Source organism: Haliotis rubra, unplaced genomic scaffold (assembly GCF_003918875.1).
Source record: "Haliotis rubra isolate DU_JTF1 unplaced genomic scaffold, ASM391887v1 Scf30, whole genome shotgun sequence".
NCBI classification, from domain to species: domain Eukaryota; kingdom Metazoa; phylum Mollusca; class Gastropoda; order Lepetellida; family Haliotidae; genus Haliotis; species Haliotis rubra.
In genome coordinates, this window is record NW_025766969.1 from 2,869,588 (window position 1) to 2,882,827 (window position 13,240).

General features: G+C 38.2%; 1 protein-coding gene across 1 annotated transcript; it reads right to left on the minus strand.

Moving 5' to 3' along the window:
• Positions 1-962: 962 nt before the first annotated feature.
• Positions 963-12,911, minus strand: LOC124282599 (protein disulfide-isomerase A6 homolog). Its single transcript, XM_046718618.1, has 12 exons — positions 12,762-12,911; positions 8,161-8,308; positions 7,486-7,543; positions 6,728-6,854; positions 6,407-6,522; positions 5,770-5,991; positions 4,376-4,522; positions 3,877-4,034; positions 3,375-3,447; positions 2,850-2,935; positions 2,485-2,581; positions 963-2,195 (listed from the first exon to the last, which is right to left on the minus strand). The coding sequence occupies exons 1-12, from the start codon at positions 12,766-12,768 to the stop codon at positions 2,127-2,129; spliced, it is 1,308 nt and encodes a 435-aa protein (XP_046574574.1). The 5' UTR covers positions 12,769-12,911; the 3' UTR covers positions 963-2,126.
• Positions 12,912-13,240: the final 329 nt, after the last annotated feature.

Genomic DNA, 13,240 nt, shown 5'->3' on the forward strand with positions numbered 1-13,240 from the left:
TCTGATACCTTCGGTATGGACTTTACCAAACAAATCATCAAAATGCAAATTCAACTTATAAAGTTGAAAATAGCGATGAAAAGCGGCTAAAATGGAGTTCAAACAATTCACTTATTTTCCCCTACTTTTTAGCTAGCCCACAAAATAATTCAATGTCTTGTTTTATTGACTCCTTCCTTAGTTGGCAGGCAGGTGTGATACTTGAACTCATGACATGTTATGATGTCTGTTGATTGTAAAATGTACACAAAAATGAGCATGTATTTACAAAACCCAACATATCTATATCAGCCCTTACACTTGAGTGCACACCCACCAATTAAGAACATCATGTCCATAATATTTCAATGTGAAGAAAGTGTAGACATTCTTACCAAGGATTCGAAGTTGCCTCCTTCCTTAGTTGGCAAGTATCGGTCAACAATTAAGAACATCATGGCCATAATATTTCTCTACCCCAAAGGATGCAGTCAGTCAGTAGTTGTCAGTCAATGTGTAGTTAAATTCCTCTCACCACCATTCCAAATTAACTGACTGACTTACTGACTGAGTGAGTTTAGTTTTACGCCGCTTTTAGCAATATTCCAGCAATATCACGGCGGGGGACACCAGAAATGGGCTTCACACATTGTGCCCATGTGGGGAATCGAACCCGGGTCTTCGGTGTGACAAGCCAACGCTTTAACCACTAGGCTACCCCAGCACCCCTCCAAATTAACAGTGTGGCAGTAAGTGTATATAATCAATTGTGGACCAGACAACCAATATCAGTACAAACTATTGGCTGATGGTACACATGAATAGGGGTGTTATGACTCATACACCACTGCCAAAAGGCCATTATGGACTGTACATGCTAAACAAACTGACCAGTCGGTTTTTGTTTTATTACCACTGATCAGTCAGTGACTATATCGCTTGTTTCCCTTCACTAGGTGAAATAAATGCAACTGACCAACTGATATTATAAATAGGTTTATTATTGATGAAACATGTACATGAACAAAATAGATGCAAATCTGTTGTAATTATTCAAATGTTTGAAGTGTTGAAGATAGTATACATTGAGGACTTATGAACAGATAATGGATTTATGAGACCTTAACCAGTTCTAAATCTCAGCTAAGTTATGCAGAATAAGTGAAGGATGAGACTGGCTTTTATTACACACAAGGTAGACCTAGAATCGAATGACACATTTTCCATGTGTCACAAGAGAAATCTGTTCACACAATTTCGTTGTCACAGTAAGAGTATACGTGCTGGTTCAAACAGTAGGTAATGTCACACTTGTCGACTTCCTCTCGTGTAAAAAGTGTTTTGTAACATTTAAACCCACAAAGAACAATACAAATTTTGTACAACTGAACATCAAACCATGTCGAGTGAGGTTGTTCTCAATACCAGTTCATTCACATAACCTGCAGACTTCTCAAAAATTGAACTGTAAATTCTGGACATCGTAACTGTTTTGAAACCATACTACCGTATTGTTAACATAATGTTAAAAGAACTCTAGCCATTGTGTCGAACAGCATCAAATTTTACCGATCTTAAGTATGTTCATCAGTGTATGAAATAAGTAATCTGTGCTGTCATTGATCTAAAATCAGATTCAAAAACAAAATCAAGAAATAACAAATGTATAACCTGGCAAATCCACAGCTTTACATAAAATTGCACCAAAGAATTAAAAGCTGAATAGATTCATTTCTCAATGAACAACTGAAATATTCACGAAACTGTTAACAGTGTTGGTTTGTGATGTACAGGTATCAGCAAACTGAGATGGGCACGCAGTTTCACACATATATTCAAGCATTCTCAAACATTTGATATATTTCTTCACACACGTCATCCAAACAGCCTAGTGTATCAGGCTTCAGTTTAGCTGCACAGAACCTTCTTTCATGTCACAAAAGCAACAAAGGTCATTAAATTAATGATTCATTCAAATATTTACAGTTGTCAAATTTATGTATTTCCTCAAAACTGCTTTTTTAGCTCATAATTTTCTCATGTCAAAGTTAGTTGGATCATGGATTTTCCCTGTAGCTTGGAGTGTTGGCTGCAGCTGCATGTCACGCTTTCATATCCCACACTGATTGTCTCCCTTGACCGACGCATCACAATTCATCCTTGTCCAAATCGTCAAGTTCTACATCGCTCAGATCTATATCATCTTCAACTGGGAGCTGTAATGAAAGCAATTCAACACGTTTCAAAATATATATCAACGTTAGATTTTAAAAAAAAGGATATTATCATACAAGTTTGCATCGTTTTGTAAAGGGCTTATGAAAAAAGAACAGGATTTGGCCTAAATCAGAGAAATATAATGCAAATTCCTCCAATGTTGAAAAGTCATACCCAGATGTAAGATGTTTATGTCACTTACAAGAAACCAAATGCTATTTCAGAGACATTTCTCAAGATTCTCAAGATTCTATTTAAGTTATGAGACAACATAAAGTGTGAGCTTACCTCTCCATCCTTTCCATCCCAGGGTTCTGAGTCTACAATAGCAGGCAGCTTGGCATTCTTAATTGGGGCTGTGGATCCACGGCCAAATGAAAGCTCCCTGAAGACAGCAAAAGTGACAGGTTTCAAAAGGGTGTCATAAGTTATACAATGGCAGGTACAGACCCAATCATGACCTAAGTTCACACAAACTACAAGTTCAAGTCCGGAAGAAAGACAAACTGTCTGTTGTGATAGTGCAGAGCCTGAGAGTTGCCTCAAGGTCACGGTGAGAGTCTCAAGGCCATGGCTCCAGAGAGAGATAGCAGAGTCTCAAGGATGTGGCTCACTTGAGGATATCCTCATTTGATAAGACAAGATAATCTCACCTGAGGAACTCATTTATTCCCTGTTCACTGAATGGTCCCTTAAGCCAGGAGTACTTCATCTTGCGGCTGTTTGCAGCTGCCAATGCCTGTTAACGGAAAAACGATTTTATACATTGTTTTACTTTTCCAGTTACATTAAATTTACATCAGTCTGGATTGATTCACATTGTTAGATACATGGCTTGTCAGTGCATCATCCAATCACTGTAACATCTGTCTGCATTAAAACTCAAGACAATGCAAACTCAAATTGTCAATTATTGAATATCAACAATAGGATCGTGTAGCTCCATATAAAATTAACGAAACCTCAAACTATTTCAGAACGACAACATCAAAGCCTGGTTGACACCATGACTGACTAGCTCAGTTCAGTAACTGCTTTATTACCAGCAGCACAACCCACCCATGCAAGCACCATTTACATTGTTTACACGCAATCACCATTTAACTCAACAAGGATTTTGGTATCATTCTGCTTTTGTAGTCCCAATACACATTCAACATTGACGACATTCTACTTACAGGGTATCCAAAGCCGCCAATTCCAAAAGCTTCCTCCATAGCTGTCTGAGCAGCTGCCTCGGCCCACACCCATCTGGGGAACAATCAGATCTTAGTTCAAGTAATGGGAATTGTTTCATTTGTTTAACATGGTACTTACACAATGCTTTAATAAGATTTTCACCTGTTTTCCAGAACAGAAATCATTTACTAACTGAAGATAATAAAAAACATTATTCAGAGACAAGTTGGTTACCTTTAATGTCTTACTGTGATTGATTGATAAGTTCTAAGCTTTATATCTAGTGAATAGCATATCAGTTACATATTTTGAAACTTTGTATATATCATATTTTGTGTTCAATTTGCTGTGGCCTCTTGTACAGCCTTGACTAATGATAGTATCATAGTGCTAGCCCACCAGGATACATGTTGGAGCGGATATCCCACTCAAGCACTGTCAACCAACTCCATAGACCTTCCATTATCTATGCCTCCACTTTGGTCCGTCACGTGCACTTACCCCCATTGATTTCTCTTGTACTTTTCGCCAAGTCGTGTGAGAATGGAGATGTAATCGTTGAGGCACTTGGACTGACAGTCCAGGATGTGAGGAAGGATAGCAATGATGCACAGCTGATGGTTCTCACAGTTGTCCTTCAACACCTGCGCATTCGTCACCTGAACAGGAGATTAGTAGGTGTCAAGGAATAGTCCTAAAAAGTTACACCACTCATGACATTCAAAGACTTTAATTATTATCCATTAATTTAGCTCCTTGAGAAATTATGTTGGCTTCTAAAATATGCCAACAAGGCACTTGCAAACATCAAAACATATCATCCCATCCCTACCTATTGGCTTCAATGAAAGACTTTCAGTAATGCAATATTCCAGCACTATGACTGTTTTGTTTGTGTTGCTTAGTGCCACACTCACAATATTCCAGCACTATGACTGTTTAGTGCTACACTCAGCAATATTCCAGCACTATGACTGTTCAGTGCTGGAGCACCTCTTACCTGAACCACTTCAGGGGGAGCGACGTTGGCAGCAGCCTTTTCTGTTGCCCAGGCGATAATGTCTGATGCTGTGCGCCCACCATCATACTCTTCTGCACCATCCTTCTTACCCTTTGGGAACATCTTGATGGTTGGGAAGCCTTGTATCTGTCCAAGTTAATTCCCATTAGTTATGCTTGAAGTGAATTCTTCACATATCACAAGTTTATTGATTCATCAAACAAGGACATGTCTCTTTTAGCCCTATTCCAGTGAAGCCATTGTAAAGGGACACCAGAAATGGAATTTACACATAATGTCCCTGTGAAGACTCAAACCCCGTTTTTCACTGTGACAAGCCAATGCTTCAACCACAAGACAACCTACTAACCCTACAAATGTCACTAGATTCATATGTCCAACTTATAGAGGTTTCTGTCAACAGTAATATTAACCCTTCAGACTGGAAACCCACACAGAGACAGAAATATGAATACAGAATTTACATTGTGTTTAAGATCTCAACATGTTACACAATACAGAAAGAAGACAATGTTATTTTTGTACAGACCTGGGCCCCATTCCTAAAAGCAATCATAGCACTACAACAGTCGGAAGTCTATGTTAAAGTATGAGAGTTACAATCATCTTAGTGCTACGACAGTCGGAAGTCTATGTTAAAGTATGAGAGTTACAATCATCTTAGCGCTATGAAGCTATGTTAAAGTATGAGAGATCAGTCGGAAGTCGGAAGTCTATGTTAAAGTATGAGAGTTACAATCATCTTAGCGCTACGACAGTCGGAAGTCTATGTTAAAGTATGAGAGTTACAATCATCTTAGCGCTATGACAGTCGGAAGTCTATGTTAAAGTATGAGAGTTACAATCATCTTAGAGCTATGACAGTCGGAAGTCTATGTTAAAGTATGAGAGTTACAATCATCTTAGCGCTACGACAGTCGGAAGTCTATGTTAAAGTATGAGAGTTACAATCATCTTAGCGCTACGACAGTCGGAAGTCTATGTTAAAGTATGAGAGTTACAATCATCTTAGCGCTACGACAGTCGGAAGTCTATGTTAAAGTATGAGAGTTACAATCATCTTAGCGCTACGACAGTCAGAAGTCTATGTTAAAGTAGGAGAGTTACAATCATCTTAGCGCTACGACAGTCGGAAGTCTATGTTAAAGTATGAGAGTTACAATCATCTTAGCTCTATGACAGTCGGAAGTCTATGTTAAAGTAGGAGAGTTACAATCATCTTAGCGCTACGACAGTCGGAAGTCTATGTTAAAGTACGAGAGTTACAATCATCTTAGCTCTATGATCGCTTTGTGGAATGGGAACCAGAACATATGGTACCTTTAAACAAGCACTGATACCAGTGTCATAAAGTTTAAAACACAATCACTTACTCCGTATCTGCTTGCCATGACAGTGTGAACTGTTGCATCAAGAGCACCCAACTTGACCTTGCCCTTGAGAGAGGTGGCAGCTTGAGCCCAGTGAGGGGCAAGGCTCTTGCAATGTCCACACCAGGGGGCAAAGAATTCCACCAGCCACATATCGTCACTCTTCAGCACCATCTCCTCAAAATTATTGTCTGTGAGCTCAACAACATCATCAGGGTTTCCAGGCTAGATGAACAAGACAAGTAGTTACAATACTGTAACACAGACTGAACGGTCCATTACCATCTACCGTCAGTGTTGTCCATTACTGTCAACAAGAAGCTATGACAGCTATCTGTCAAGATCATATTTCTTAATTCTGAGAGTGACATATGAAATATTTATAAATAAACTGTATTCATGGCATTTTCAAAACCTTAATTTAGATAATCAACATGGACTGGTCAAGTGGTCAATCATTGGCGGGGTATGATACAGATTCCTGACTGGCCCATCCAAAGTATTATTCAATAATACATCACTCTGGAGCATTCGTAATTTGCTAGACATCTTGTCCAGAAAAGTACAATCAAAAGAACTATGACTGAAGTACCAGCCATAAATTGCTCTGAAACAGAACACATAAAATATGGCATCTAACCTTGCCACCACTGCCGCCACTGCTACCACCGCCAGACTTGCCACTGAGACGGGCATTCACGAGACTCTTCACCTGACTCAAACCCTCGTTAACAATACTCTGAGCATCACGACCACCTGACAAACAGAAGACGAATAAACAGATTCATACAAGAAGTCTCTCACAACAGATTCAAGACAAAAATACTTCACAGTTTGTATCAGTAAATTCTGCAAACATTGCTCTGTAAATCATGAAATAATAATCTTAGCATCTCGACAACAAACGCTTCACAAACCATACCAACTTTTTACTTCAGAGTCATCTTGCCTCTTTACTTACCATTATAATCAGAGGGACTGTTCTTGTTGGCCCCAAAGATTTTGATTGTTGGGAAACCACGGATGCCATATTGACCTCCAAGACTCTTGTGTTCATCAGCATCAACAGCAGCCACCTTTACCACCCCCTATAACAAAGACAAGATATATAGTTGTCATTACCCTAAGTGTTGGCATCATCAAGGTCACCTTGATTCAAAATACTTTCAGTCGTTATAGCTCTTAATGAATGCAAACATACTTTCAGGGGCCATAGCTCTTAATGAATGCAAACATTTTCAGTGGCTTTAGCCAGGGGTGGAAATAACCCATTGCCCGACGTCCATGTCCACTGTTTTTTTCTGTCAGGCAAGCAAATTTGTATATCAAACTGTACCAGTGTCCAGTTGACTTTCCAATGTTAATTGTGTTGTTTATTTAAAAAATCAGCAAGAAAACGGTCGGTATAGTGGAAAAATGATCAGGGCAAGTGACTTTACATGTGCCACTGTACCGGAGTACACTATCAATTTTAAAGTTATTTCCACCCCTGTATAGCTCTTAATGAATGCAACATATTCTCACTGACTATAGCTTTCAATGATGTCATATTTAGTTTAGTAGAACCTCAAACACTAACCTTCTATCTGAATATTCCTGATATTTTTCCAATATTAAATCAACTTTAAAACATAATTTAACTACTTTTGTCTTTTTGTGCATTAGTTACAGAGGCATAATTAATCACACCGGATTCCCTATCATATCAAGGACACTCACCTTAAGAGCCTTAGCAGCCTTCTTCCACTCTGGAACCAAGCTGCGGCAATGTCCACACCTACAAACGTAACGTACATGTTAACGATGGAATACCTGGCTGTCTAAACAAGAACAACAGCATAGCATCAATGAATCACTCATTGAACATGTTGATAATTTTAGTCCATATTAACGGTAGTTCTTTTTCAACTAAAATATACAGCTACTGGACGAGAAGTTATCAAGTTTTGTCTGGGTTTGTTGTTGTTTAACGCCACACTCAGCAATATTCCAGCTGTCTGGACCAGACTATCCAGTGATCAACAACATGAGCATCAATCTACACAATTGGGAACCGATGACATATGTCAACCAAGTCAAAGAACCTGACCACCTGATCCTGTTATATTTTTGGTTGCCTCTTACGACAAGCATGGGTTACTGAAGACCAATTCTAACCTGGATCTTCATGGGTTCGTTATCAAGTTGTGTTATATCAGTCAGTTCATTATAAGCATATTTGTTATAAACAGTTCACTTTAGTTAATTCTGATTGCTCTTACACATTCAACTAATAATATACCCTATGATAAGACTAAAATGTACTTAGCTTGACGCTTAGTGATAAGTATAGGGCTCGTCACTAACATGGTCAGTGATTTAGATTCCTGTTTTTGAAGCTGAAAGGTTACTCACCAAGGAGCATAGAATTCCACAAGTACAATTCCATCGTAGTTTTTCACCTCCCTGTCGAAACTGGATTCAGTCACCTGGACAACATCATCTGATGGGGAGTACAGGCAGGACACCGTCGCCACTAGCGACACAGCATACAACGACCAACCTACAAGACAGACAACAATCTTCATGTATCTGTTTTACCTGCTTGCTTTATCCTGGCTGATGATAAAGCCTAATGACTGAAAGGATAAGTATCAAAGCAATGACTACACTAAGAACAGCCTGAGGCACAGTGTCAGCTGCAGAAAACATACAGGGGTGGAAATAACCCATTGCCCGACGTCCGAGTCCAGTGTTTTTTTCTGTTGGGCAAGCAAATTTGTATATCACACTGTACAGGTGTCCAGTTGACCTTCCAACGTTAATTATGTTGTTTATTTAAAAAATCAACAAGAAAACAGCTGGTATAGTGGAAAAATTATCAGGGCAAGTGATTTTACATGTGCCACTGTACCGGAGTACACTTGCAATTTTAAAGTTATTTCCACCCGTGACATACATAGCATGACAACATGTAAACATCATACACTCATGGAAACAACTAAGGGAACACCTGAAAGTACAAATGTTCCTCTATTCTTTTCCAGAATTTCACCACAGTGCAATACAAAGCTTGTGAAAAAAACCTGGAAAAGAATGGTGACCTCAGGGCTCGAAAAATTAACATATCTGCACTCGCCCTGCAGGGTGAGTAATATGAACTTTCCACTCGTCCTTCTAATATGGTACTTTCCCTATAGATCATGCATCACAATGAATATAAATATACATTATTTTATTCAAAATGTTTGCTTGGAATAAAACTACAAAAAACATTATTTACTTTGTCTTCTGTACAAAATCTTGGACAAAATTAAATTCGTTCACCATTTAAGATAGCTGAACTTCAAAGGAAAAGAAAAATGTTACTTTTGGGTCAGAAAACGTACTCGTCCTCTAGGACGAGCAAATTTCGTCCTCTAGGACGAGCAAATTATGTTTTTCACTTGCCCCAAACAAATTTTACTCATCAATTCGAGCGGATGAGTGGAATTTTCGGGCCCTGGCCACCATGTTCCCTTATTCTTTTCCATGAGAATAGTTATACTCAGGAAATGTTTGATCCAGCACTCGCATTAACACAATAAACAATCTGAATATTCAAATGCTCTGAATGAAACTTTTTCCACCAGTCGCACAGTCTCCCATCTATGATTTATCTGAGGTTTCAAAATGTTCTTGGCACGAAAATTGGGGAAAATATTATGTTGTTCCAAAATTTCTGGAAAGGGCTTAAAAGTTATTATGTGACATGAAGAAAAACTGATCCCATCATCAATGGAAAACTTGTTACCACTACAAAGCAATAGGATTAGTTGAACAGCAGTTGTTGGGAAAGTTGTATTTCCAATGTAGGAGTCTGTTTGTAAGTTAAATTCATAAACATTTTTCCCATTGTAAAGTAACATGTAGACCAAATACAGTGAATATGTGAGTTGTATAGAACACTACCTAAATAACAGTTATATATCAGGGCATATTAGAATCATTTGAAAGAAAGCCTGAAGTGATATAGGTCTTAGAGTTAGACATACAATTCTTTGGTGAAACCATGGGCAAGTCTTGACATTGTGTTGACAACCTGTAACCATTGTTGGAGATTTCTACTCATTATCAGTATTTGTCATGGAAGAATTGACCTGTGAAAATCCAGGTTAGAATTGGTCTTCAGCAACCCATGCTTGTCGTAAGAGCCGACAAACCGGATCGGGTGGTCAGGCTCGCTCACTTGGCTGACATGTCATCATCCCAATTGTGTAGATCGATGCTCATGTTGTTGATCACTGGATTGTCTGCTCCAGACTCCATTATTGCCACCATATAGCAGGAATATTGCTGAGTATGGCGTTCAACCAAAAAACCTACATGGAAGAATGAGTCTATAGTTCTTGCATAAGTAGCTTGTTCAGCTTGATATTGAATAGCACTTCCAGCGATGGCCATCTAAATCAGAGAACTTTAATGTATAGCAGCTTGCTGATAAAAGCAGCTGGTTAGTTTTTTGAGTTACATGTTTGATGTGTTTATCTGGATTCACTAGTGTTAATACATGATATATTAGGGCCATATGCCTCAATTTCAGCTTATGCCTTAAGCCTTATGTGCTCAAACAAATTCTATTAATGTTAATCGCCATCAGCAGTAAATTACTTGTAATCATAAATAATTACTTTGTAGAATATCAAACTGTTGTGCACAGCATGTTAACTGAACAGTTGTTGACTTACATCTGTTACACACTGGATCTGTTATTGCTTATAAAAGTTATTGCTTGGTTTCATCCTTTCTTCATCTAGAATGCATTAATGCATTACATGTTGACTATTTTGAAGCACCCATATGCAAATAATAACTGACACCAGCAAGCTCACTAGCCCTCCTTGTGTTGGGTTTCTGCTTCAGTGACCACATCACTACTTTTCATGAGACTAGACTTTTCTCAGGTTTGTGGATAAACATACTTTTTCTAAAATAAGTTTATTTGAATATGTCGACTTGTCAGAAACTGGTGAAAAACAGACACAATATCTTAAATGGACTGCTTATAGATACCATATGGCAGAGGCATTAGGTTTGCCAGAAGGAACTCTTATTAGGGGAGTGTTCTGCAACAACACGAACAACAGAGGCACTGTAATATAGCCTGTGATTAACACACTGATCCAATCAATCTGGGCGTGAGGATTTGTAATCATCTTCGAGAGAAATGACACAGTATTTTAATATACACATGACCAAAGCCAGTTACTCTGCATAGCACTTGAGTTGTTCAGTTCACTGATGTGAGAAGTGAATCATGCTTGAACTGAAAGTGTGATGTTTCCATCAGAAACTATTTAAGAATGATTTAAAACCAACCTGAAGTATAGACATAATGGCTTATTTTGACTTGGGAAATTCACAACAGCAGAAAATATTCTTTTTGTATCAACCAAACATAATGGTATATCAGTGCAATGCTTACAGTACCGAATTAGGTCAACAAATATAACGAAAGATCTAATTTGTCAAGTTAATTTCATCTTTCATAAATACTACTCATAAAAGTTGAAGACCACACCTGATTCATTTCATAATAATTTCGTGCTTTCAAGTTTACACAGATTCCCGAACGTTGGTTGGTTGAGAGAGCGGTCATGTGATCTAAATTTCAAGGTTCATTACTCTTGAACCCCTCTAATCGTTCATACTTGTGTAAACACCGTTCATAATGTGTGAAGTTCGGTTTCAAACTAACCTGTTTCAAGTCACCAAGTTTGCAATGTCATACTAAACGGATTGCCGAACATTGTTCCTTTTCACAGGAGTTTAATGTTTAAGTTCATGGTTCATCTGGCGGTTTTCTGCCCGAGGTCTGTTTAACAACTGCTCAATGGAATTTCACAATAAACAATCACAAATAAATAGTTACAAGATCAGCTTCCTTAACCAGACAAACCAAGTCGGTCACTGTAACGCGGTCAAACAAGGTATTTACAAGTGAAAAGTACAATTGTCCTCAAAATGCTATTGTTATTGCTTCTGATATTTGTTTCTGTTTGATGCTGTTTTGATGTTATACTTATTAAAGCAGTTTCCTCATAACGAATTTGTTGTTATATTTTAAAGATCGGATACTTTGAGAAATATTTCTTCAAGGGTTGGGATACATGTGTAAAGAAAACAACTTGTATACAAACATGCAATTGTTCTTGGAAGCTTAATGGCATTACAACATTTTACAGGTATTAAAACACACTAAACAATGATCATCTACAAATGGGTGGAAAAGTATCTGAACTTCAAAGCCAATTATAAGAATTGAATGTCAGTTTTTGTTTGCAGAAAAATGAACGATGTCAAAGCGGTGTTCTGTTTACGAGTTTGAACCCAATTAACTCCACATAATCAGTCATTACAAGACAGATTAACCAGTAATTGGAAAGAATTGGTTTTCTTCAACTACGTTTGAGCAGCATTTAAATATTATGATTTGTCATGCAGAGTTTAACAACTTATGCCAAAATTTGAAGTCTGAAGGCCAAATGTTTAAATTTAGAAAGATGTTTATGTCTGTTTACGATCCCAATAAATGTCCAAGTTTGCACAAAATGACCATTAGCCAGTCGGTTGCATTGACCAGCATCTTGGTTCAACTTTACGAAAATGTTTATTCTTATACTAGCTACATACCTAACCCTAAGGATCGTAAAGTGTGCCTAACCCTAACCCTAAGGATCGTAAAGGGTGGCATACCCTTACCCTAAACCCTAACCCTAGGCATCGTAAAGGGAGCAGCGAGGGCTGCGCCCGGTAAAGTGCATTCTAGCCGCTACATACTGGTAAATAATATTATGACAATATCAACACATATGAAAACACTATTTCAGACATGTAGCTCACGAAAACTGGGGACAACAGACAATAATAACACCTCTTGGTGCCACCGGTGGCACAGCCATCATATGTCTACAGAAAACATACAGTCGGGAAAATCTTGAATTATCGTTAGATGCATTAGGTTATATATTACTTACCTAACATGTTGTGCACGTCTATCACCAACCGGTTTTGCGAGATTGAATGAACAAGTCAATACCTCTGTATGTATTTTGCGTGGAAACGACCCACGTTGACTGGGCTCGCCAATACCGATCGTGGAGTTTTCTGATTGGTCAACAGCTGCAGTACGTGTCAAATATAAGCCGGTGCTTTCCTCCAAGGGAAGTAACTCTCCCCACCACACGATTCGCTCAATAATGTCATTGTTTGAATGCATTTACCGTATTATTCATGGTAATTACTCCCTCATCAAAACAAATAATGTTGCATAGTCCTAAAAAATATACACTGATACGAAAAGGTAAATGAAGAAATGTGTATTTTCTGCTTACTTCTAATCATCTTTCTCACCAAGTTATAGATAGTGATAGTTATTCAAACATGTAAGAATCCTTTTTGTTAAACTTTTTAATAAAACGACATACGTGCAGTGGCGCGATAACAAGGGTGTTTA